Source organism: Pteronotus mesoamericanus, unplaced genomic scaffold (assembly GCF_021234165.1).
Source record: "Pteronotus mesoamericanus isolate MK-2021 breed Mesoamerican mustached bat unplaced genomic scaffold, CSHL_Meso_final contig_130, whole genome shotgun sequence".
Classification (NCBI taxonomy): domain Eukaryota; kingdom Metazoa; phylum Chordata; class Mammalia; order Chiroptera; family Mormoopidae; genus Pteronotus; species Pteronotus mesoamericanus.
Genome location: NW_026555060.1, coordinates 20,868,049 through 20,893,209, shown reverse-complemented (window position 1 = coordinate 20,893,209; position 25,161 = coordinate 20,868,049). Strand labels below are relative to the sequence as shown.

Below are 25,161 nucleotides of genomic sequence, written 5' to 3'. Positions count from 1 at the left end.
TTCTTAAAGGACCTACTTAAGAATTAAAACAGTATGAAAGAATAACTTTCCGCATATCTATTAAATATGTAGACAGGAGCTTTGTTATAAGACTTTTGTTCTTCAGTGGAATTCTGATAAAATGAGTCTGGTTTCAGACCATAGCCCCAGACTTCTTCTTACTTCAGTATCACAAAAAGATTATCATAACATGATTTCTGTAGATAACTCCATGGCAGAGAGTAGCCTTTCTCACCAGAGTTTTGAGTATAACATCATGAATAGACCTAAGTCATCAGTTTTTACTTAAGTGAGGCAAGGTACATACTTATGATGGTTTCTAATCCCTTAAGACCCTTGGATTGGAAAAGGTTGTCCTGGAATGGCTTATTAAAATAAAAATAAATTTGCTTAGTAGTATAAATAATTGCAATGGCCTAGATACATATCCAAAGAATATTTTCCAATTGTGACATCTATATCTAAAGTCTCACAACAGTAAATTATATCCATGCTTCCAAAAATTGTTATTAATTAAAATGCTCCCTTATAACTTGGAAAAAGAGATCTTGGGTTCAAGAAACAAATATATTATTAATAAGTTATTATAATTCTGTATTTACTTTCATTTATAAATATAGATTATCATTGGCAGGCATATGATGTTAAATCACTAAACTAATTTCTAAATATTGATTTAAAAAGCTTTGAGCATATGTTGCAAAAAAAATTTAGTAAAACTAAAAAAGAAAAAACAAAAGGTTTTTTTAAAGGTATTATAAAACAGCAATTATTTCCTTAATGATCATCCCCTACCCAACAGCTGATAAATACTTGTTTGGTTCTTATAGAAAATGGACGTGGCACAATGTGAAGACAAATATTGGCAAATACCATGTGTCTCAAGTTATATTTGAAGAAATAGTACAATCTGTAGTATTTCATGAAGTTGTTTATTTTTGTTATTAAAGCTTGGACTCAAGTAATCCTGGTTATTCGGGAAAAAGCACCTTGTTTGTAGAGGTCATTTAATCGTCCTTTTCTACAATCACCTCTCCATGAAGCACCTTTCTTCTTTGTCGTAACATGTGAAAATAGAGTTGTGGAAACACTTAATTGAGAAAAGAAAACAAAGAAAAGTAAGCTATTGTTGGAAATTATTTATACTTGAAACTTCTTAAAGGTGGCAAAGTTTGAGAGCAAGCACATCAGATACCACTGCTACCCTCTAATATTTACAGAGCTCAGGTAAGAGTACGAACGGAGGCCCACATGCCATCTGCCTAGATATTTTAAAATGTCATAAGCTGTGGGTTTTTTTAGCAAAGTTTAATACCTTGATAAATATACCTTCCTAATGACCGGGAAGACCACATGTGAACTGAGAACCCTGTACCATTTCGGAGTGCTGTGCTGTGCTGTGCCAGAACGTGCCAGCACAAGGCAAGCTGCCCACCTGGCCCCCTTTTCTCCAGTTTATGGGTTGCCCTGTACCGTGAGGGGTCCTGTGAATGTGTGTGTGGATAAGCAAGCCCACACAACCCATACCCCTCACAATCAGCTGCCCTAGCCACCCCTGGATTTCAGGGCTGTGTGCACCGCTGACACGGTTAACCCTCAGGGGAGCAGATTGGGGAGGAGACCTGAGCAGTCCCTGGATGTACACTCAGTGACGTGTGGGTAGCCAGTTCCATGGCCCCTGGTTTCCAGAGTGTGATCTAGAAGGTGCGGGACCTGTATGGAGTGACCAGCAGAGGACCAGGTTAGGGGCCACAGCTAAAGCCCCTCTTGGCAGAGTATAAGGGTAGTCTGTTATATACAAACACATAAATGTACATGTATTAGACCAGTTAGACAAATGGTCACTTCCCTATCCAATTTTGGAGAATTTTTCTGAGTCTATCTGAATTAGTGCTTTAAATTATAGTACAAATATTAGTGGATGAACAAATTCACATCAACTATGAATAATACAAATATAAAAGTATCTCTGAAAATAATAAACAGAGTAACCAAACCAATGACTTTAATGACAAATAAGCTTTGAATATCTTGCTGAGGCAACCTCAGATAACGATTTTATTTTATTTTTTACAGGACTACACAGTTTTTAATCTCTTTTATTTTGCATCTGTATAGAATTTAGCTCAAATGGATCAAAAATGCACAACAGATTTTTTTTTAAGTTTAGTTACTACTCATCTTGATAAATGTAATGATCTAACCTGAAACATTCACTTATTTAAGTAGTTTCTTTAACTTTATGTGACTCTACGGGCCTAAATATATTCAGGTCATATATACTTAAAGCTAACTGAATGATGGTTGCAAATGCTTCTCTAACATTCTGAATAGTTTAGTAAAAGCATCAGCTTGAGTTCAAATTCTGGCCTTATTTAATAGCTGGGTGATTTTTAATCCATCCACTTAACCTCTCTAACCTGTAAAGTCTTCATGATAAATGAGAATTAAGAGTACTTCTTTTCAGTATTAAAATAGGTACTCAAAAAGTACTCTTAATTAGGAAAAAATTCAGTACACAAGCAAAATTAGTTATTATTGCTAATATTAATAAGTTGAAAACATCCCCCTGACTGACTGATCTTCTAGCAAGTGGGCCTCTCAGGTAAATGTCAGCATGATGAGCCCAGAGGCTGCTACTGGCAGTGGACAGAGTCTATGTCTCCCAGGACACCTGAAAACACACAGGCAAAAGTTACTAGTTTGCTGGTTTCAAACCATAATCTGTTGGGTCTTGGGTTTCCATGCAGGTGTCTCAGTGGTCGTGAGGCAGAGGAGAACCCAATACCTGAACCTGCAACTATGTATGACAGACACTGGAGCCAGGTCTGGCTCTGTTCAAGGTGTGTTGCCAATCACTGGGTGTTGGGAAAAGCAGGGGGTACAAAGAAGTTTTATAGGTGTCCCACTCCTTAGCCCTTCTGAGCTGACTCTGGTGGCAATCTAAAGAGAGCCAGGCTGAAATGCTACAAGAGAAGGGGATTAAAAACATTACTTGACCATCAAGTCAATTTTGATTTTGAAAAGCTTAAACATTAGAAGTCTCCAGGTGTTGATCAAGTTTTATGCCCACCTCCTTTAAATACTTTATATTGTGTCAATGTAGATTTTAGATTCTATCAATTTTTCTTATTTCCCTTTTCCCTCACTGACATCAGTCTCTAATTTTAGTGAGAGGGTAACTAACCACCTTGTTTTACATTATTTCTTGTTAGTGACTACCAAAATCTGACCTAAACATGTATCACTGTTAGTATTTAAGTGAAGTGAGTAAAGTCTCACTAACTCATTGCAACTATTGAAGGGTGATGAAAAATTAGTAAAGAGGCTGAATTATTCAATATATTTTAATAAAAGTAGCTTCATATTTTCCAGTGCATACAGCAATACACATAAGACTAAAAAGTACTCCTAGATGATTTCTCCAAGTATATGCTTAATGAATAGATGGAAATGACGTGACATTTTCTTGAATAAAATGTTTCTATTCAGATCCATAATTCTAAATGCTTAATAGTTCATTGTTGCATACTTTATCTTTTCTTTAAGAATTTACCACACTAAGTTTACTGTTAAGTAATCTTGAGAAGGCATCATTTGTGTATTAATTTACTTACCTTTCTCCTCATAACTAGGAAAAAGTCTTTTTTGACTCACTTGCTCTTCAATTATTTCAAATTAATGAAAATACATAGTATTGAATAGAGGTCTTGATGTATTTGCAAACTGTTGTTTCTCCCTGCTTATTAAGCTAGCAATTATGATATTTTTCCAAAAACTTTCATAGCACATGCTAAATCAAGTACTAATAAATACATACTTACGTGGTATATATGAGGCCATGGTTATAAGAAGAAAATAATAGTAGTCAAAAGAGACATTGTATTTGTTAGGAAGTCTTATTGAAAACATTCCGGTTTTCTTCACATATGGTAAGGCAGCGTATATTGTGAGAAGTTCACCAGCAACTCCAACAGGATATAGGATGATAAAAAAATTGTATCTGGAGAAAGAAAAACCTTAGAGAATTATTTTCCTAGAATAGGTATTGGATTGTACATCATGGCTCTTTTGCTACTTAAAAATTCTCCTTCCTATACATATTTACAATAACCTCACATAAAAAGATTAATTTTTTCTACTTTAATTATTTGCTTATTAACTTAATTATCTTTTTTCTCACAGTTTACACTTTAAATGGCAAGACTGTAATAAAATAAGAAGTTAACTTAAAGCGGTGTTTTTAAAGTATTTAAGTATTTCAAAGTATGTAAGTATTGTAAAGCATACGTAAGCATTGTAAGGTATTGTGAAGGTAACTTCTCTGATTATTTTTTCCCCTGCAGCCAGATATTAATTGTTCAAATGCTGTGCTTTAAAAGACCGGTTATGACCCTACTTTTACATCTATACCTTGAAATTACCAAAGTATTTCTTTGGGAGAAATTTGGAAAACTCTTTGTGGCTCCTAATTAAAAGAGAAATAATATTTCAGAAAACTGATAATACTACCTAAAGCATTAATAACTACTAAAGAATATATTGTCTAAAACTACTTCCACAACAAAACAAGTAAGACAAGCTGTGTCCTGAATTCCCACATTAAATGATAGTTTAGCTTGCTTAAAACAGAACTGAGAAAATTCTCAGTTATATAATCTAAATCTAAAATCACAATTTGTACATTTAGATTGTGGCCAGTTCTTTGACATGGAGCAGGCCCAGCATCACTTAAGCTACACTCAGGGGACAGTCTCCAGGTTTCTACAGGTGCCCAGCTGCAGGAGCCTCAAGGGCCCAAAGCAATGAGATTTCTCCATTAAAGAAAATCACTTTTCTCCAAGTCAGTTACTATACAGCAGAAAATTAAGGTCAAAATTTTGGTGGAAAAATAATCCATATTTTATTTAATCATTTCATTGGCATTAAGAAATATGCATAAAGGCACTAGGTGGTGTGGCTCAGTGGATTGAGCGCTGGCCTGCGAACCAAAAGGTCAACAGTTCAATTCCTAGTGTAGGGCCTGGGTGGCAGGCCAGGTCCCCAGTAGGGGGCATGTGAGAGTTTCTCTCCCTCTCTTTTTCCTTCCCTTCCCCTCTCTAAAAATAAATTTTAAAAATCTAAGAAAAAAGAAATATGTGTAAAGAGAAGTCAAATTTGTCAGTATGACAGAAGCTTGGCGACAACCTAAAAAATCACTTTATTCCTACATGCCAAAGATATACAAGGATAAGAGATGGTGGATAAGGACAGAATTATTTGCCAAAATAGATTAAATGGTAAAAAAAGAAAAATGATCCTTTTACTGTCCCTGTTTATCCCTTCCTTTCCTTCAGTCTATTGCCTGCTTTCCTTCCAGGCCATGTACTTATTTGTGTATCAGTTAAAGCAATCTTTTGCAGTATCAGTCTCCTATCTCCATTTAAAATCATATAACTGAACATATATTCCTTTTTTCAGGTAAAACATTCACTTATTTAAGTAGTTTTTTTAACTTTATGTGACTCTCAGATATTTTTTGTAGCACTGTTCTTTAACAAGAAAAAAAAATCACTCCTAAAATAAAGTAGTTTAAAGCCTTAAAAAGAGATCATTTTTACCAAAATGGGAATAAATTATATAATTTAGTTGACTTTATTTGCATTTTGAAAAGATTACATCACCAACCCTGTAAGTTCTGATGGCAGCATGATTTAACCACCATTCAGAAAAGGTATAATGTTCCTTGAAGACTCCTAACTGTCATCTAAAATTTTGGAAGGGAATGTGTTTTTGAAACTAAAATGGAAATCAATATGAGAACAAACAATATACAATTATCTGTTTGGTGGACTTTTCTAGGAACACTTCCAACACAAATAGAATCAAATTACATTCAAACCACCACAGTAGGTCAACTAGTTATAAATAAAAAGGCATTTCTAAAGTGAAGCTTTATATGAGAACAATAGCTTCAATATCTGAACATAAGTACAAATATAATTTTAGGTTATTTAAGGGGGTTGACAAATGTATATAGACAACTGAGATCTCTATGATTCTTGACACAAGATATAATTACTCATGATTATAATGAACTGACATGATGTATCATGCTAACATGTGAATTTCAAAATTGAAAGGTTTTATAGTACCTTGTTTAACATTATGGCAACTGACAAAGGATTTCTAAACAGCAAATTTTAACATGCAATGAATGGCAGAGTTGTGAACTTCTCAAGAAATTCAAGACATGCAAATGCATTCCAAGAAAAAGCATAAAAGACCATCATCTTCCACACAAATGTTATAAATACAGCATATGAAAAAAAAGTTTACTATCATGAATTAGTATTTTCCAAGGTGCTAGATGTCTGGAAGATTGAGGTCACACAAAATGGCACTGATATCATTTTAGGGTTAGCAGTCAGCCACATTCCAAACTGCCAACCTTGTGAAAAGACCAGTCTCTAAAAGTAAGTTTTCTGGTACATCAGGAATAAAACCAACCAAACACATATAAATGGTAATGCAACCATCTTCAGACAGACAGTATGTTTAAGCTCAAACCATAATTTAAAGCATTTTATTACATACAAAATGATAAGCCACAAATGTTGAAAAAAGAGCTAGAAAATATTTTAAGTCTAAAAACTTATATAACAACGATTATCATTGTGCAGGGATTTATTTAACAATTAACAATGATTATCATTGTGCAGGGATTATAAGGTATTTAAAAAGTTTTCTTTTTCTTCTTTTAGGTTTACTGTTTTATTGATATATTCCTCATTTATTACACTTGAACATGCATAATATATGAGTTATAAACAAGGAGTAATCACTAAAGAAAAATGGTAGGCTTTTAATATATGAGAATAGAAAGCAAACTGGATGCTAGTTACAGATTACCTTCAAACAAGTCATGAATTTCTTAATAGGAATAGCACAGTTTTTAAAAATAACAGAAATATGGATATAGCATTATTTATAATATCTCAAAGCAGTATTTATAACATCAGAAAACAATGATCTAAATTCTAGTAATAAGAGAACTGGGTTAGTCACTCTGAGCTAAATCTAAATATACCTGTAGTGCCTTTTTTTTGAAAAGAGGTCCCAGATGGAAACAAAAAGTATAATGTCATTCTATTTATGCTTTTAAAGACTCACATTGTGTTCACATTTTTGTTAACAAGAAAAAGTCTGAGTGTGTAACCTCCAACAATTTTCCCTCCAAGAGGAAGGAAATGGGTTAGATAACAACACAAACAGAAACTTTCTGTGTTTATTCTACAAACTTCTGTACTATTTGAGCTCTTTACAATGAAAATATATTATTTCTGTAGTTTAACAAAAAAAAAATCTAAAGAAATGAAAATATTGTGGAACTCTCTTATCCTACCTGAGATACACGTATATGTGATAGACACCCTGACCCTGTGTCTCCTTGGACTCTGTACCACACAGCATTTCACACAGCTGTTAGTGGTTTTATTTTCTGTCTTCTCCATCTTGAGAGAACAGAGATTTTATTGTGTTCATGCCTGCATCTCAGGTACGCAGTTGGTGCACAGCATATTGGATTATTGTTAATGTTGTTAGTCCAATTGTAAGTACCATATAGAGAATAAAATGAATAAATCTATGATGGTTTGTGCTTTGTTCTCCAAAGAACAGTCTCGTTTTTGCAATAATTTTGTAAAATATCAGCTGCTTCAAGAATTCAAACTTAAAAAAAAAAATCTTTTGCTTTAAAAATTGTTGTTTTAGGATAGATATACTTAGAACTTTTGAAATATAAATTTCGTCCCCATTGTAAATAATACAATTTCAAATAAGTGTGACTTTTTAAAAATGTCTGTCTCTGCTACTTAAAACATACTGAGAAAACTTGACATCGTATGTATAAGAGACTAAAAATTGTGGCTACTAGATTGAATATTAAAATAATTTAAATCAATCAGACAAAATGCCCTATTTTTAGCACAAAGTTTATTTAATATAATTGCAAAAATGTGTATTTTGCTTTCATATAAAAATGAATGACCAACTTAGAGATTAAGGATACGAATATAATTTGTCTTAGGTTGACTTCACTAAAAATATATATCAGTATGATTTCTCTCTGATCATTAAATTAAGCCTTTAGAATGCAACTTATAACACTGCTAAATATGCACAACCACAGCATCTGGCATCCCAGGGCTGAAACACAAATTTTAATTCTCTAGTGTTAGCTCAGCAACAAAATACTCATGCACAGGACTGTGAGAAACTAAACTACAAGGCATCGCCACCTGGCCCATTTAATGAAGTATGGCAAGTGGTTGAGAAGACTGAATGTGTAGAAGGAATAGCGAGTAATCTCTGTCACAGTCCACGCGACCAGAAAAAGCACCACACTCTCCTCATTCTGGATCTGCAGAATGACAGAGAAATCCAGTGTCGTTTAAGATTGAAATTTTTTCTCCATGAAGATATTTTATCTTAATTATTTACTGTGTGTCTTTCATTATATAGAATGGAATGGCAGGGTTAAAAAGATGTTAATACAGAAAACTAATGCAGTCACCACTACCTAATTCATTCTAAACATACAATGTAAGTATGTCCTTAGCACAGGAATGGTCACATTTCTACTGATTCTCTCTCACCCTTAACTCCGGCCAACAACTCATCTATCCCAGGACAACATCACCCCCTCAAAAGAGCAGGGAATAATCTAACCCTCCAAATTCCTATTAGTCATCAAATCAGAGCCTTTCTACTGTAGCAGTAACTCTTGAATGTGCCCACTCATCCTTGGCACTGCTACCACCTGTGTAATCGAAGGCCTTCTCATCTCTTGTGCAGACTATTGTTAACAGGCTCCTAAAAAGTATCTCCACTACTTATTCTTTTCGTGGACAAAAGTTCTCTTAAAAGCAAAAGAAGCAAGCAAACAAAAACAAAATCAGAGGCAGCTGGCCCTGTGATTTAAAAGCCTCATTGGGGTCAAGACGGAGGCATAGGCAAATGTGGCTCGCCTTCTTGCACAACCACAGCAAAATTACAGCTAAATGACAGAACAACTATCATTCAGAAACACCACAAAATCAAGCTGTATGGAAGTCCGACAACTAAGGAATTAATGAAATCCCATTCATCTGGATGGGTAGGAGGGGTGGAGAGACACAGAGACACAAAACAGGCTGGCCCCAAACCCATGTGTGATAGATGTAAAATAGAAGGATATCGAGAGAGACCAGCCTGCCACCAGACCACCCAGCCCAGGGTTCCAGTTCCAGGAAGATTAAGTCCCCATAACTTCTGGCTGCAAAAACCAGTGGAGATTGGGTTGGCAGAAGAAACTGCAGGATACTCGGGTGTCTCCTCTTGGAGGACCCTGCATATGGACTTACTTAGACTCACTGCCTCTGGGCTCCAGCACTGGGGCAGCACCCTGAAGGGCACCAGTGGCATATGGGGAGAAATTGAAGTGTCTGGCATCAGGGGAAGAGCTGGGGGACAGCTCCCTCCCAGAGAGAACTGCAGACAGCGGCCATTGTCCCTGTTCTGAGCCCTTCCCCAACACAAGGCCACAGTGTGGCAGCACCATACCTGAGTCTCCATCAACCTGGCTCACACAGTTAGCCCTGGACTGGTGATTACCTGAGGCTCCACCCCATCCAACTTACAGACCCACCCACGCCGGTAACAGTGGCTTTTCCATAAGAATGGGTGGGGTAGGTGCAGGCACAGACCTTCCTAAATCTGCTCAAACAAGCAACAGCTGGGTCCAGCCCCATACTTCTTGTTGAATGGCCTAAGGCGAGGCACTAGCAGCAGCCATCTGCAGATCACTTTATAGCTTATACCAAAGAGCCCCATACAGAACACAGGTGGTGGCTGACCTTGGCCTGCACCACCCGGGAAACCCCAGAGCCTGAGCACCCCATGGACAGTTACAGACCATGTTGGTGCACCCCCACCCAATGACCTCCATAAGCCACAGAGGGAGGTGGTTACTGGCCAGAGATCACACCAGTCCTACCAGCTGTCTAGCCTGGCTAAATCCCTCCCATTGACCTGCTGACAGCAATCATGACTCAACTACAAGAGAAGGGTGTACTCAGTCCATGTAGAGGAAGCAACTCAAGCACCCAGCTTAGGGGATAGGGGAGACTGTGCCAATGGATCCTACAAGACAACTACATTAGAACACACTATCAAGACGTGGAGTCAAAGCAGCTCTACCTAATACAGATGAACAAACACAAGGAGGATGACAAAATGAGGAGATGAAGAAATATGGCCCAAATGAAAGAAGAGATGAAAACTCCAGAAAAAGAACTAAACACATTGGAGGTAAGAAATCTACCAGAGGCAGAATTCAGAACACTGGTTATAAGGATGCTCAAGGAACTCAGTGGGTACTTCAAAAACATGAAAAGGAGTCAATCAGAAATGAAGGAGACACTAAGTGAAATAAAGAACAACTTACAGAAAATCAACGACGAAATGGATGAAGCTGAGAATCAAATGAATGATTTGGAATATAAGGAAAAAAAAAAGACATCCAATCAGTACAGCAAGAAGAAAAAAGAATCCAAAAAAATTGAGGATAGTATAAGCATCCCAATGTTCTCATCATAGCTGTGCCAGAAAGAAAAAAGAGCAAAAAATTGGAAATTTATTTGAAAAAAATAAAAAAGAAAACTTCCCTAATTTGGCGAAGGAAATAGACATTCAAGACCAGGAAGCACAGAGAATCCCAAATAAGATGGATGCAAAGAGGCCCACTCCAAGTCATGTCATGATTAAAATGCCAAAGGTTAAACATAAAAAGAGAATTTTAAAAGCAGCTGATTTCTCAAAAGAAACTTTGCAGGCTAGAAGGGATTGGTAAGAAGTATTCAAAGTGATGAAAAGCAAAGACCTACAATCTAGATTACTCTATCCAGCAAAGCTATCATTTAGAATTGAAGGGCAGATAAAGTGCCTCCCAGACAAGGTGAAGCTAAATGAGTTCATCATCAGCAAACCATTATTATATGAAATGTTAAAAGGCCTTATTTAAGAAAAAGATGACCAAAACTATGAATATTAATTTAACAAGAAATAAATATCAACAATTGAATCTAAAAAAACAAACTAGGCAAACAAGCAGAACAGACACAGAATCATAGATATGGAGATCATTAGGATGGTGGCCAGTTGGGAGGGGGACCCTGGGGAATGGGGGAAAAGGTGAAGGGATTAAGAAGTACAAATTGGTAGTTACAGAAAAGGCAGGGAGATGTTAAGAGCAAGTATATGAAATGGAGTTGCCAAAGAACTTATATGCATGACCCATGGACTTGAACAATAATGTGGGGGATCGCCTGCAGGAGTGGGAGGTGCTGAGTGGAGAGTGGCAAAGGGGGAAAAATTGGGGAAACTGTAATAGCATAATTGATAAAATTGAAAAAAAAATAACAATCGTACCACCTGAGCAGAAAGTTCAAGGTTCTTTATAGCCTGAGCTCAGAAATCTCTCCAACTTCATCTTCAGTTACTTGACCCATCCCCATCCTGAACCCCAGCTCTGCATCCCCAACACTTCTGTCTGGTGACACTAAACTTTGTATTATTTCCAAAATATGCTCTGAAGGTTTGTGCTATTCCCTGTAATTTGAATGCTACCCCCACAGAAAACCCTTTTCCATCTTATCTTTTACGATCCAGCTAAAACATCACATTCTTTGGAAAACTTTTCCAAATCCCTCCTCTCACCCGGAGCAGTTATTTGCTCACCTTCCTTGTTCTCACAGTATTTTGTTCGTATCTGTATTACAACACTTGCCAATTTTGTACTGAAATTGGTCTGCCTGACTCCAGCATACCTGTCAGCTTGGCTTATGCATTCTTTCCTCAGGGAGCCTTCCTTCACTCCCTAGCTCAGGCTAAGTCCCCAGGTATATTGCAGTACCTGCTGGTCTGCTGTGTCAAAGCACTAACAGTAAAACAATGAAACAATTACTTGTGCAACAACTGGTTTAGTATCTCTCCCAATTATAGGCTCTAGGAGGTGGGAACTACATTTGCTTTACTAATAGCCAGATCCCCAGCACAGTGCCAAGCCCAGAGCAGGTTAGTATTTGCTGACTGACTCAACATCTGTATGACTGCCCCTCGGGCTACAACAGCCAGTCCACAGGACAGCTGATTGCCTTATCCATTTTGTAAATCCAGAAATCAACACAGAACCAGGTGTATAGAATACAACCAATAAATGTTGGCTGAATTAATTAAAGAGTGGTGAAAAGGTGTCAGTGGAAGCTCCTGCTGGATAAAATTAAATAATAAGATTAAGGCAGAGATCCTCTGGAGGACCCAAAAAAAAAGGAAGGAGATGGTTCTTTCTTCACTTGGGGACTAGTCACCTCGTAGCTTGTTTTTATTTTTTATTTTTTAACTTTATTTTCATTGTTGACACTACTGCAATGTCCCCATTCCCCAGCCCACCCCCACCCAGCCCCTGCCCGTCACCACAGCGTTGATGGTGCCTCTGGCCTAGGCTTCCGTGTTCTTTGGCTACTCCCTTCACCTCCTTTCATCCAGTCCCTCCCACCACCTCCCCTCTGACAGCTGTCAGTCTGTTCCACGTGTCCATACCTCTGCTTCTGTTTTGTGCATCAGTCTATTTTGTCATTAGACTCCACGTATAAGTGAGATCATAGCTTGTTTTTAAATTCTTTTCTCCAGTTAATGTTAGCACTCTGTCTTTTCTTTTTTCTTCCTCAGTCTTCAGACTCTTTGTGGTCCTGGCCAAGCTGTAATATTCATTCACTGTCCAGAATAGTCTCTCTTTTACTGTGTTCATGTTGGACTCCTGCTTTTAAACTACATGGCAATCTGAACTAAGTCTGGTTCTCCATGTGGCATGCACAGACTGCTATCTGTATAGCAGCCATCGGTAAGGGACCAGAGGGACTGAGTAAGTTGAGAGAAAGATAGTGGTCAATAGAGCAAAAGTGTAGAGTAGTAAAGGGGCAGAGGGTCAATAATCTGTCCCCACAAAGACAGGAGTCCAGTGAGCTCTGCGGGTGGTGGAAGGGAGGTTAGGTATCATCCCAAGCAGAGGAGACGAGAAAGGCATCTGAGGAATGGAAAGGAGGCCAGAGATCTGTCCTCAAGTAGACAGAAGACTCCAGAGGCTGTCAAGAAGGTCAGAAGGGCCCATCTGGGAAATGTTTCTGTCATGGGTTTAAAAGCCCCGATGTCTTGACACAGCAAGCATGTGTTTGTTTGCCTAAAAGGGTTTAAGCCATTAACTAGATTCAGGTCTGTCTCCTGTCTTGCCTTAACAAATAATGTGCTTATTTTTCCCTACGTTCCTTAACCCTTCTAACTTTTAGTCTTTAACATTTGTCCAAATCTCCAAAGCTACACTTCCTTTAAATGTCTGTTGCCACAACACTCAGTGCTAAATGAGGAAAAATAAACTGTTTACACCGACAACTTCAATTACATAAACAAAGACAATACAACTACAGTAGAGAATAAAATTTTCAGTTAACTCTTTGATAGAGAATACGAATATTAATTTTAAAAATTGGAAAACACCAGTGGAGATTATACCATGAATATATACCATAAATACAATGTCAGTATTTGGCTTTCCTTGTGTTTCAAAGTTATTCTAATTCATTGAGCCAATGGACAGTCACACCTAAATCCAACCCAGCCCTTTCTGTCCAACGGCTCTGCTTCCTGACATACACCAGTGCTACTATTTAGATTCCTATTACTACAAAAGCAGTCCCTGCAGGCTCAAGTAGAGACTGTGTTCGTGTCACTTACTGGTTTTATGCTGTGAGTAATGAGCCACACCATAAAGATTCTGGAACTCACTTGGACCCCAGCCACAAGCACAGAAGTAGGTACAATTCCTGAATGAGAAAAACAAGTCAGCCATTGTTTTCAAGGCAACTGACACCGAAAATAAAAATTAAATAAAAAACTCACCAATTAAACAGTGGACTACCTGTAAGTATATAAAAAATAAATTACAAGTCAGCATACAACATAAAATAAATTCCTATTAACTTTGGTTTTAAATGAATCTGTATGTAGTATGTAAGCAGCAGAATTGCTTTTGAGCAACAACGTTTTCAAATAAATATTACAATGACGGAAAAATAGCATTGAAAACTTACCTCAAGCAAGGCAAATGTCTGGAAAAATTTAAGTGTCTTCTGAATACTTTTATATAAACCTTTGTGTGTTCCTTTCTCCATGTAAAAACGTACCATGGCAATGGCTAGAACCAACCACCTAGAGAAAATAGAAGTATTTCATTAAAGTCTATCAAAATGAATTCCTCTAATCTTCCTAAAAAGAGTGTCATAATTTATATAGTAATAGCATGCTTGTTTTATTATGCTCTCAGTTCCTTATTCCATTTTTTAAAAACCTCAGGAAGAAATGAGAGACATGATTTTACATTGACTTTTCAAGGGGATAAACAGAACATTTGAGACCAACTACATACAAATGTCAAACAATGTCCACTGTATCTTTGGTTTCAGCAGAAAAACCAACAGACTGAAAAAAATCAGGTTTATTACCAAAAAATGACGTTGTTACAAAGCATTTAATAATTATATAGTGACTTAAGGTAAAAAGCTGTATGTAAATAGGTGCTTTATACAAATACACAGATATAACTATATGTAATCATAAGTAAAATCTTTAATAAGAATCAATATTTTTGTAATTTTCATTAAATAACAACTGCTGTGCCACAGAAGGGATATATATAGAAGGTCAGGCCTGGGCCTGCTTTCATAGACTTTATTTTAAAAAAGAAAAAATACCTATGTCCTCCCTTTTTAACTTATATTTGCATCAAATATAGATTCTATACTGTGAATTCACAGTACATAAAATACAAACTACATCTGAGGTTTCTCATCCTGCTACTCAACCTCCTAGTCACAATTACAAAAGCACAAATAAGTCTTAAAAAGTTACAGACTGCGGAACTTTTTTAAAAGGAAGAGATATCCACTGTCTGTAATGTAACTTTTTTAAACCTTTAATGATATAACCATGGAAATGAGTAGCTACCCCAGGCTTTTAAATCAGTGGTCTCCAAAGTGTCTAGTTAAATGGATTTATTAATTCTAAAATTATTTTTTAAAAGAAAACAAAAAAAAAATCATCAGATTTGTTTGGAACCACAGAAGACCTCAAATAGCCAAAGCAATCCTGTGGAAAAAAAAAAAAAAACACAGCCAGAGGTATCACTCTCCCTGACTTCAAATTATACTACATGGTGTTGGCAGAAAAACAGACACTGAGGCCAATGGAACAGAATTGAGAGCCCAGAAATAAATTCACACGTATATGGGCAAATAATTTTTGATAAAGGGGCCAAAAACATACAATGGAGAAGAGAAAGCTTCTTTGATAAATGGTGCTGAGAAAATTGGAAAGCCACAGGCAGAAGAATGAAACTAGAGTACAGTTTCTCCCCATGTACAAAAATTAATTCAAAATGGTTCAAAGGCCTAAACATAAGTTCTGAAACAATGAATTATACAGAAGAAAACATAGGTACTAAATTTATGGACCTTGCTCTTAGTGAAGATTTTATGACCTTGACCTGAAAGGCAAGGAAAGTAAAGGCAAAAATAAAAGAATGGGACTGTATCAAACTAAAAAGCTTCTGCACAGCTAAAAGAAACCACCACCACCACACACACACAAAAGGCAACCACTGAAGAGGAGATGGTATTTGCACACTAAGCAGAGGCCCTGGACAGACACTTCTCCTACGGAGACATACAAATGGTCAACAGATACATGAAAAGATGCTCGACTTAACTAGCTATTGGGAAATGCAAATGAAAACTAGTGAGATTCCACCACACAACTGTTAGAATGGCCATTATAAATAAGACAAGTAATAACAAGTGTTGGAGAAGTTGTGAAAAAAAAACCCCCACAAAAAACCTCACTCACTGCTGGTGGGAATATAAACTGGCACAGCCACCATGGAAAACAGTATGGAGGCTCCTCAAAAAATTAAGAATAGTTACCATATGACCCAGCAATCCCTCTTCTGGGTATCAACTCAAAAAACTTGAAAAATTTATTCACAAAGATACATGCACTCCTGTGTTAACTGCAGCACTATTCACAGTGGCCAAGACATGGAAACAACCAAAATGTCCTTCACTAGAGAAGTGGATAAAGAAGATGTGGTCCATATATACAATGGAATACTACTCAGCCCTAAAAAAAGATGAAATACTGCCATTTGCGACAACATGGATGGATCTCGAGAATACCATGCTAAGCAAAATAATGATTTCCCTCATATGTGGGATATAAAACAAAGCAACAAATGAACAAACAAGAAAAACAAACAAAAATACATAGAGACAGACAACAGTGTAGTGGATACCAGAGGGAAACAGGGTGAGGAGTAGCACAGAGTAAAGGGGATCAAATAAACGGTGATGGGAAAAAATTTGACTTTAGGTGCTGAACATACAATGCAACATACAGATGAGGTATTATAGAATCGCACACTTATTTTCCAACATCACCCCAATACATTTAATTAAAAAGAAAAAATTATTATAGTTTTAACTTTTTAAAGAGCAGTCATAAATGGACAAATGGCTTTAAGACTTGTACAAATAAACTAATGAATGAACACAATGAAAATGCAAGCTCAACAGAATAAGAAAATGTCCGAATGACACTTTTACTCTTGGAACTTTTATTCCACCTCAGCATATAATGGGGAAAAAGGCAGGATTCTCTCATGAGATATGAGAAGTCAAATAAATGTCTGAAACTATCACAAAGACTTTTGGAATGTGGAAATATGAACGATAATAACAACAGTAACAAGTATACATTCAGAGAACTTTCAATGTTCTAGACGCTGTTCTAAATATTTAACATATTATTTCATCCTCAGACAACCCTATGAGGAAGCAACTACTATTATCCTATTTTACTGCTGTGGAATGAGGCAGAAAGGGTCATATAACCACTCAGCTGGGACCTAAACCCACCAATGAGCTCAGAGTCTACACTCTTGAACCACTGCTATATCGGTCTGGTCCTAAGTACTGTACATACTGTGCCTAGAGACATTTGCTAATCATAGTAATTCATGTATTTAAATTATAAGTAAATTTAAAAAGTTATATGGAGAGTTATACTCAAATATTATAACTGTTAGTAATGTCCTATCAAAAAGGTTTGAAGGCCGCTTTTTTATATGAGACAATCATGCAGAGACATCATGTGACTGATCCTAAATCTTAGAGTAAGTTATGGCTGAGTCTGAAATACAGTGCTTGAGTGTCCCAACCTCAGTGCTGTTTCCACGGGAGCTCAACCGATGGTGTCACCTCCAGATGGGAGCCAACACTGACTTCTGTGCTGGGCTAGCCTGCCACCACTGATCTGCAGAGTGTTTTAGTTACCCTTCAGGTTCAAAATATTATTGCATTACCCGCTCCATTCCAAGACCCTATAGTACTTCTAATAGGAAAACAAAAAGTTTAATAAGATGTTTTAATTCACATTTTCCATACACTTGCCGTTTTTAAGCATATCCGAAATCAGATTTTTAAAGATCAGTTTGAGAGCTGATTATTAACCGGCCAAAGAATTTATTTAAAGGGCAAGTTTTCTTTATTTTTACATAGCATGATATAAAAATCCATGCATTGTTACAATTTGTAACAGATTTTACTGTTGCTCCATAGGTGGCAGTATTGTACCAACTGGTACAGTATTATGATAATACTAAACGTTAACCTGTTTAAAATAAAGGATATTAACACTGAGGGGTTAGAAAGGGCCAGTGAACCATCTATGCTAACCCGTCATCTGTTTTCAGTAAATATCACCAGGAACTCATCTGAACTAGAAAGTGTTCACTTGCCAAGTCCCACCATCACAAAGTCTCTCCTGAGAGCCCTATGTTTACCTAACTTGAACCTTCCTAACATCCTAAAACAATTCCAAAAACAATGAGAACTTCTGCATTTATAAATTCTATCCTTAAAAGTTCTATAGTTTTTGAAAATATGCCAGAGCTATTGATTACCCAAATGCGAACCCAAACACTCAGCCTTTGATTAAATACTCTCTGGGGAAATATATAAACATGTGTTCCATTTATAGAAAGTTGCTTGCTTACTTGTTTAATTCATTTGTTTATCCATTCACCTTCAGGTTCAACATTTATTTCTAAGCCAGGTAGTGTGCTAGATGCCCGGGAATTAGAGGTAAACAGGACAGTATTTTTTCAAGGAACTAAATTAGTACGTGGAGATAACAGAACAGTGTGGTAACAGGAAATATATGCCGTCACTTGCTAAACACAGGGCCTTCTTCTCGTGCCAATATGGCTATAATGACCCTGAAAAATCCTATAGAGAGAGTAGCTTTCCTCTAGCTGTCTTCTTGTGCTTCTTTTTCTCCTGGGATTTCTTGGAGACCACCTGTTTCCTGAAGAACTTGGTTATCTATATTTCCTTTCTTTTTTAAATTTCAACACTTCTTCCTAAAATTTTATAACCAACAATTTCAACCACATACAAAGATATAGAAAAGTAAAAATGTGCCCACTGCTCACCCTCAACCGTTGGCTTATGGACAACCTTGTTTTATCCAAACTTCTATTCACTTCTCTCTTCACTGTCCCCTCCTCTCATTATTTTTAACCAAATCATCCATCCTATAATTCATAAATGCTGAATTATGCAACTCTAAAAGCATTATTTTAACATAACCGTAATACCACTATCCCACTTTTAAAAATTGACAGTAACTTCTTAAATCACAAAAGAGCAGGATACAAATTTCCTCAATTATTTCATAATTTTTTTAACATCATGATTGAAATAAAAATCATACATTGTAATTAGTTGCTGTGTCTTTTATGTCTAATCTATAGGTTTCCCCTCACTCTCCATTCGCTTTTCTCTTACAATTTTCCTGCTGAAGACACTGAATGGTTTATCCTGCAGAGTTACCCCTCAGTCTGGTTGTGCTAATTGAATACCCACATGTCATATTTTACGTTCTTCTGCCCCCTATAATTCCTGTAAATTGATAGTTCCAGGGACGTGATCATATAGGTTCACGTTCCGGATAGTTCACAGGCTGTGTTGTGTACATCCCTAAGAAGTACATAATTTCTGGCTATCCCTCTTGCCTGTAATGTTAGCCTTCATTAATAATTACTGTCCAGGCCGATTATTTTAGGAGCTATTAAAAAAAGATATCTTAATTTTATCATTTCTTCTTTATACTGTACCTTCTGTAAAGTAACCATTTGGAGACTTATACCACAATGGTCTTTGACATTTATACCATCTGTACTTTCCTGTATTGTTCTGTTCTGACACCTTTAAATCTCCTCTCCTACACTAAACTGCAACTTGCACTTAGCAGCCAATGAATGTTTTAACTTACTGCACATAACACATTCATGACAATAGTTAGGCTAAAAGGTTCATTAAAAAAAAGAAAAGATAATCTGGACTTTATTAAGATCGTCTGCTCTTTGAGAGACACTGTGAATAGAATGAAAAGCCAAGCCACAATGTGGACAAAATATTTACAAGTCACATAATCTAATAAAGGACTTGTATCCAAGATTATATAAAGTACTCTTAAACTTAACAGAAAATGAAACAACCCCATAAAATATGAGCAAAAGATTTCAATAGACACTATACCAAAAAAATTAAACAATTGGTAAGTAACCACATGAAAAGATGCTCGGTGTCGTTAATTCCTGGGAGGAAGGAAATTACAATCAGAATGACTCCTAGCTGGTGTGCCTCAGTGGATTGGGCACTGGCCTGTGAATTGAAAGGTCACCGATTCGATTCCTGGTCAGGGCACATGCCTGGGCTGCGAGCCAGGTCCCTGGTAACTTGCAAGGGGCAGCCAATTGTTGTTTCTCTTGCACATCAATGTTTGTCTCCCTCTCTTCCTCCCTCCCCTCCCCTCTCTAAAAATAGTCTTTTAAAAACAGAAATATTCTAAAAAATAAAAGTTTAAAAAATTAAATCACAATGAGATAACATACCTAATAGAATGTGAGGCTACACAGCAACTGGAACTCTCATTCATTAATTCCAGTGGTGGAAAATGGTACAACCACTTTGGAAAAGTTTGGTAGTTTCTTAAGAAATCAAGAATGTGACTACCATATATGACCCAGCCATTTCACTCGCAGTTATTTACCCAGGAAAAATGAAAGCATGTGTCCATATAAAAATCTGCACATGAATGTTCATAGCTTTATTTGTCATCACCCCAAATGAGAAAGAATCCAAATGTCCATCAACAGATGAATGGATAACAAGTTGTGGCAGATCCATGCATGGATCTGTCCTCTTCAGAAATAAAATATATATACTTAACATTTTGAGAAACATATACAGGGTGGGGCAAAAGTAAGTTTACAGTTGTGAGTACACAACACAGTTTATTTTTTTTATTGATCTGAGAAAGATAGAAAAAGGAAAAGAGAGAGGAAGGGAGAGAGAAACATCACCTTGTTGTTCCACCTGTTCATTAACCAATGAGCCCTGTATGCGCCCTGAGAAGGGATCAAACTCGCAACCTTGGCATACGATGACAATACTCAAACCGAGCTAGCCGGCCAGGGTCAGAGTTTATTCTTGCATTATTATTATTATGTATTAATTATTGAATTATTTTCAATATGAGCAACTATAAACCTACTTTTGCCCCACCCTGAATGCCTGAACCTTAGGTTTGGTGATCTAATAATTCACACGATGTATATTGTGAAACTACCTTAAATAGATACTCTTTCTGCAAGAAAAGCATTTTTTAATTAACCACTATGAATATGAATTATCATTCTTAAACATCCACCGTGTGTCAGGCACCCTGCCGAACATTCTATATGCATAACCTGTTTATTCCTTGTATTAATCTAGCAAAGCTTTGCTCTAATTTCACAGATGAGAAAATTTAGGGTCACAGAAGTAACTTATCTGAGGTTACCCAGCTGAAAAAGGAAACATAACCTTTAATCAACACCTTCTTGTACTGTTTACAAATTAAATCCAAACATTCTAGCAAGGCATTTAAAGCATTTGCCGTGGCCTAAGCCACCCACCCATCCCCATTTCCCTCCCTCTACTTCAGCCCACTTGTTGTTGCCTCATTAACATGTCCAGCAAAGTCCACCTCTGTACCCTAACTCATGCTATTTCCCCATCATACCTATTAAATCCTACTCATCCTTCAAAGCCCAGTTGAAATACTATGGTCTCCCCACAAAGCTTTCTCTGATTCTCCCTACCTGTCTGACACCTCTGTAGACACTTATCTGTCTCTATTGCTATATATAAATGTTCCAGGTTACATTTCCTCAAGGACAGGGCCTAAAATATTTACCTTTTGTCACTTACTTAACCTAGGGCAATGCGTGAAACAGCCTCAATGGCCTTTGTTGAAAAGTGCTGGGGGCAGTGGAGGAATGGGGGCGGGTGGTAAACCCTGGCCAGGTAGTTCAGTTCCTTAGAGTGTTGTCCCAATATGTCAAGGTTGCAGGTTAATCCCTGGTCAGGGCACAAACAGGAAGCAACCAATGAATGCATAAATAAGTGGAAGAACAAATCGATGTTTTTCTCTCTCTCTCTCCTTTCACCCTCCTTCTCTCCCTCTAAAATCAATTCTTTAAAAAAGTACTGTAAAAATCCTTTAAATGTGTAATTCTACTTCTGAGACTTCATCCTAAGCAACTAATTCAACAGAAATAAAAGCAAAATGTCATTAGTGCATGATTTAATCTGTTATTATATATTAACTCTATATACTCTTATGTTAACCATGAGTATATTTATGAGAATTATATAGAAATATTTGACAGAATAGTACGTGAAAACAGGATATACAAGAGAACAGACACTACAACTACAATGCTCTATAATATGTGTTCATTCACAATAAACATTTACTAAGTGCTTCACAGAGCTTACACTCCAACAGGGGATGACTGACAATAAGCAACAAGACATATTATTAAAATACATTGTACAGTTATATGGCAATAAGTGGGATGCAGAAAACCAGGCAAGGGCAACAGGAAGTGTTTGCTATTTGAATAGCTAGGGAAGGCCTCCCTGTGAATGGGGGTTTGAACAAAAACCTGAAGGACGTTTTACACTCATACAAAAAAGTAAGGAAAAATTAAAGGTCGTGCTAAGCTTATAGAATCAGGCAGGTTCTCTTTAATATTTATGTAAAAATTTTATTTCTTAAATATTTTACTGTTTTCTAAATTCCTGAGACCCTCGGCTAACCTTCTGCTATCCGCCCCATTGAAGTGTAGACCTTGGTGTCCCATTTCCAACACAACTTCTCCAACCTTATTTGCCACTATTTGCCAACTTTCCAATTAAATCAAAAGAATATCCCAAGCTTCCTTACATCTCATGCATATTTCCAGAATTTATCTCACTTGAAATGTCTACTGTCTACAGGTGTGAATTCTATTCCTTCTTCAACACTCAATGCCCCTAGAAAACCTCCAAAGAATTCGTTACCTAGATTATTCAATTTTAGTTATCCTTGCCTTTAAACAGAGATGTAAGTGATGAGAGACCTTCTCACTAGAGCCAGGGAGACAGACAAGTTTCAGACAAGCAGTAATTTGCTGGGGCAGCTGGGAAGGAGATGAATGGAGTGTGAGAACACAACAGAGAGAGCATTTAATTCTGGTCCAGGTAAGAGATCTTGAAAACTTCAAAGAGGGTAGCTTGGTTAGACGTCGTGGAAAGTATATGGAGGATATTATAAAAAGAGTACACGAACAGTCTGAGCAAAGATGAAGTGAGCAATGAAAATTAAAATGCATGGTGCTTTGAGGGCATTGTGGATTAAGGGGGATTTCAAATGCAGTAAAACTGGAAACGGGGATCTGCAAGTATATTGCGAAGGGCCTTGAATGACCAACAGCTTAAATCCCAATCATGGGGAAGGCAACAGTGAGTCAATGAAGGCTTTAAGCTAGAGTTATGCACTGACTTTCATATTTTAGAAGGTAACTCACGCTTCTAAAGAAAGGCTGGACTGAGAAGAGAAGGTACAGCAAAGCAGTTAATAAATGGCAGGTGTTCCAAAAATGTTTACTGAGTGGATGAGACTAGCACAGGGGAGAGAGAATTCTTGCAGTCTCCGCTATGTCTAAAGGCATCGGCACGTAGAGGGTACTCAATTGTTCTCCAGTTGCTTTTTATATATTAGTTTTCCACTTTCATGATCATAAAATTTAATAAAGCAGAAAAGTGAAGAAGAAACATGGCTCTGGAGTCCGACTGTCTGGGCTTAAGACCAGTCTGACAATCGCTGGTTGTGTGATCTTGAGCAAGCAGCTTAACCTCTTTGTGCCTTACTTTCCCAGTCTATCAAATATAATATCATGTACCCTTCAGAGGGTTGTAGAGGACTAAAAATGAGATGGTACCAACACAGTGCCTGACACACAGTAATCCACAATACTATATTTCTTATGAGCTGTGTTTGGTATTCAGGATTATACACTAAGCTCCGTATTGTATCAAATCACTTATTAAATCTTTGCCAATCACATTTTTCTAAAATTTCTATAAAAGCTTCTTAAACTTTCCCCACATCTACATAGGTTAGTTAGATTCAGGCCATATGGAAAATAAGTTTTTTTGAAAGGCAATGCAATTTAGAAACGGAAGAGCATGTTCTTAACAGCTTTTGAAAAGCCCTCTACAAAGAAGTCACTTTGACGGCTCTCTGAAGTGCGATAGTCCTTGTGTAACCTTAACGTGTCACTCTAACTTAAAGCCAGAAGTAAAAGTATGGAGTATCAGTAATGGAGCAGGGGGCCATAAAGATACTGGGTACGGGAGACACGCTCCAATAATGCACTTAAAAAAAACTTAAATCGTCCCAAGAAAAAAACTCTAGGGAGTACTGTCGCTTAAAAAACTGTGATGACATTAACAGTTAAGAAAACTCTGCCCAGAGATCTGCCACACCAGGGAATGCACGCTAGAGGCCGGCGGCTGGGAAAGCAGGTTTGGGAAACTAGCGGGACAGCTCCGGGGCGGCTTGAGCCAGGCGTTTCTTCAACTGCAGGACGGCGCCCAGGACGGTCAGGCCAAAGCGGCCTCCCCCCCGGGTCGGCCCCGCATTCCTGCCCGGGTCTATACTTAACCTCCGGCCCGCGCCCCGCGGCCGCCGCGCCACGCCGTGCACCGTATTAGGCAATGCCGGGTGAGCAGGGCCCGATCCCCGCCCCGCTCCATTCAACTCGCCGGCGGCGGCGCCCCTCCCCCACGGCCTCTGCCCGCGTCCGGTGAGCGGTGACCACCCGCCCGGCACGCACCTCTGCAGGCCCCACTCGCGCGCCCCTCCCCGAACCTGGCGCCCCCCGCCACCCGGCCAGCGCTCCGGGCGCGGAGTATCGGGGAACAGCGGCGCGGGGAGGGCCTGAGGGACAGCAGGGACCTTTGGGGCGCACGTACCCCGCGGTCATGGCAATGTTGTAGAAGGTGAGCCAGGCGGTGGCCGCCCAGCCCAGGCGCCTTCTTTTGCTGGGGACCTCCCTCTCCTCGCTGGCTTCCGAGGCGCCGCCGTTGGTGCCGTCCTCCTCGCTGGACGCCATGGTGGCCGTGCAGCTGGGGTAGGTGGCCGAGAGGGGAAGGGGAGTGGGCGGGAGCCCTGCAGAGCGCGCAGCTGAAGCGCCGCCGTCTGCTGCCGCCGCCTTAGTCGGGCGCCCCATGTGCCGCAGCGCACAGGGGGCTCGGCGCCGCCAGCCGGGCGGCTCGCGGTGGGAGGAGCGGGCGCCCCCGGCCACCGCCCCGCGTGCCCCGCCCCTGATCCGGGAGCGCTCGCGAGGCAGAGACCCGGCTGTCCCGCCCGGGGTGCGGGAGCTCTAGGTCCCCGAGTCCCTGGGTGCGATTTCGAAACTCCCACGCAAAACCTGTCTACCTCGCCTGCTGAGGGAACCTCATCCCAGAAAGATGCCCCAAACGTCGTGTGTCCTGGCGATATGCGCCTTGCTAGTGCATTCCGTCGGGACAGACAGAACTCATCTGGGTTTAGAGTGGCCCCCACCCAACTTTTCATAAAGTTGTTTCTGGTTGCAGAGAC

General features: G+C 38.4%; 1 protein-coding gene across 1 annotated transcript; it reads right to left on the bottom strand.

Moving 5' to 3' along the window:
- Positions 1–888: 888 nt before the first annotated feature.
- HACD1 (3-hydroxyacyl-CoA dehydratase 1) lies at positions 889–24,877 on the bottom strand. Its single transcript, XM_054590522.1, has 7 exons — positions 24,534–24,877; positions 14,163–14,280; positions 13,972–13,990; positions 13,807–13,895; positions 8,280–8,401; positions 3,825–4,003; positions 889–1,090 (listed from the first exon to the last, which is right to left on the bottom strand). The coding sequence occupies exons 1-7, from the start codon at positions 24,788–24,790 to the stop codon at positions 1,008–1,010; spliced, it is 867 nt and encodes a 288-aa protein (XP_054446497.1). The 5' UTR covers positions 24,791–24,877; the 3' UTR covers positions 889–1,007.
- Positions 24,878–25,161: the final 284 nt, after the last annotated feature.

Excerpts from the sequence above, each read along its gene's own strand:
- HACD1 (XM_054590522.1), bottom strand. The coding sequence starts at position 24,790 with ATGGGGCGCCCGACTAAGGCGGCGGCAGCAGACGGCGGCGCTTCAGCT. Across the intron at positions 8,402-13,806 it reads TTACTCACAGCATAAAACCA|ATCCAGAATGAGGAGAGTGT; the intron begins GTAAGTGACACG and ends GTCATTCTGCAG. Across the intron at positions 1,091-3,824 it reads CATGGCCTCATATATACCAC|TGTTTCCACAACTCTATTTT; the intron begins GTAAGTATGTAT and ends TTCTCAATTAAG.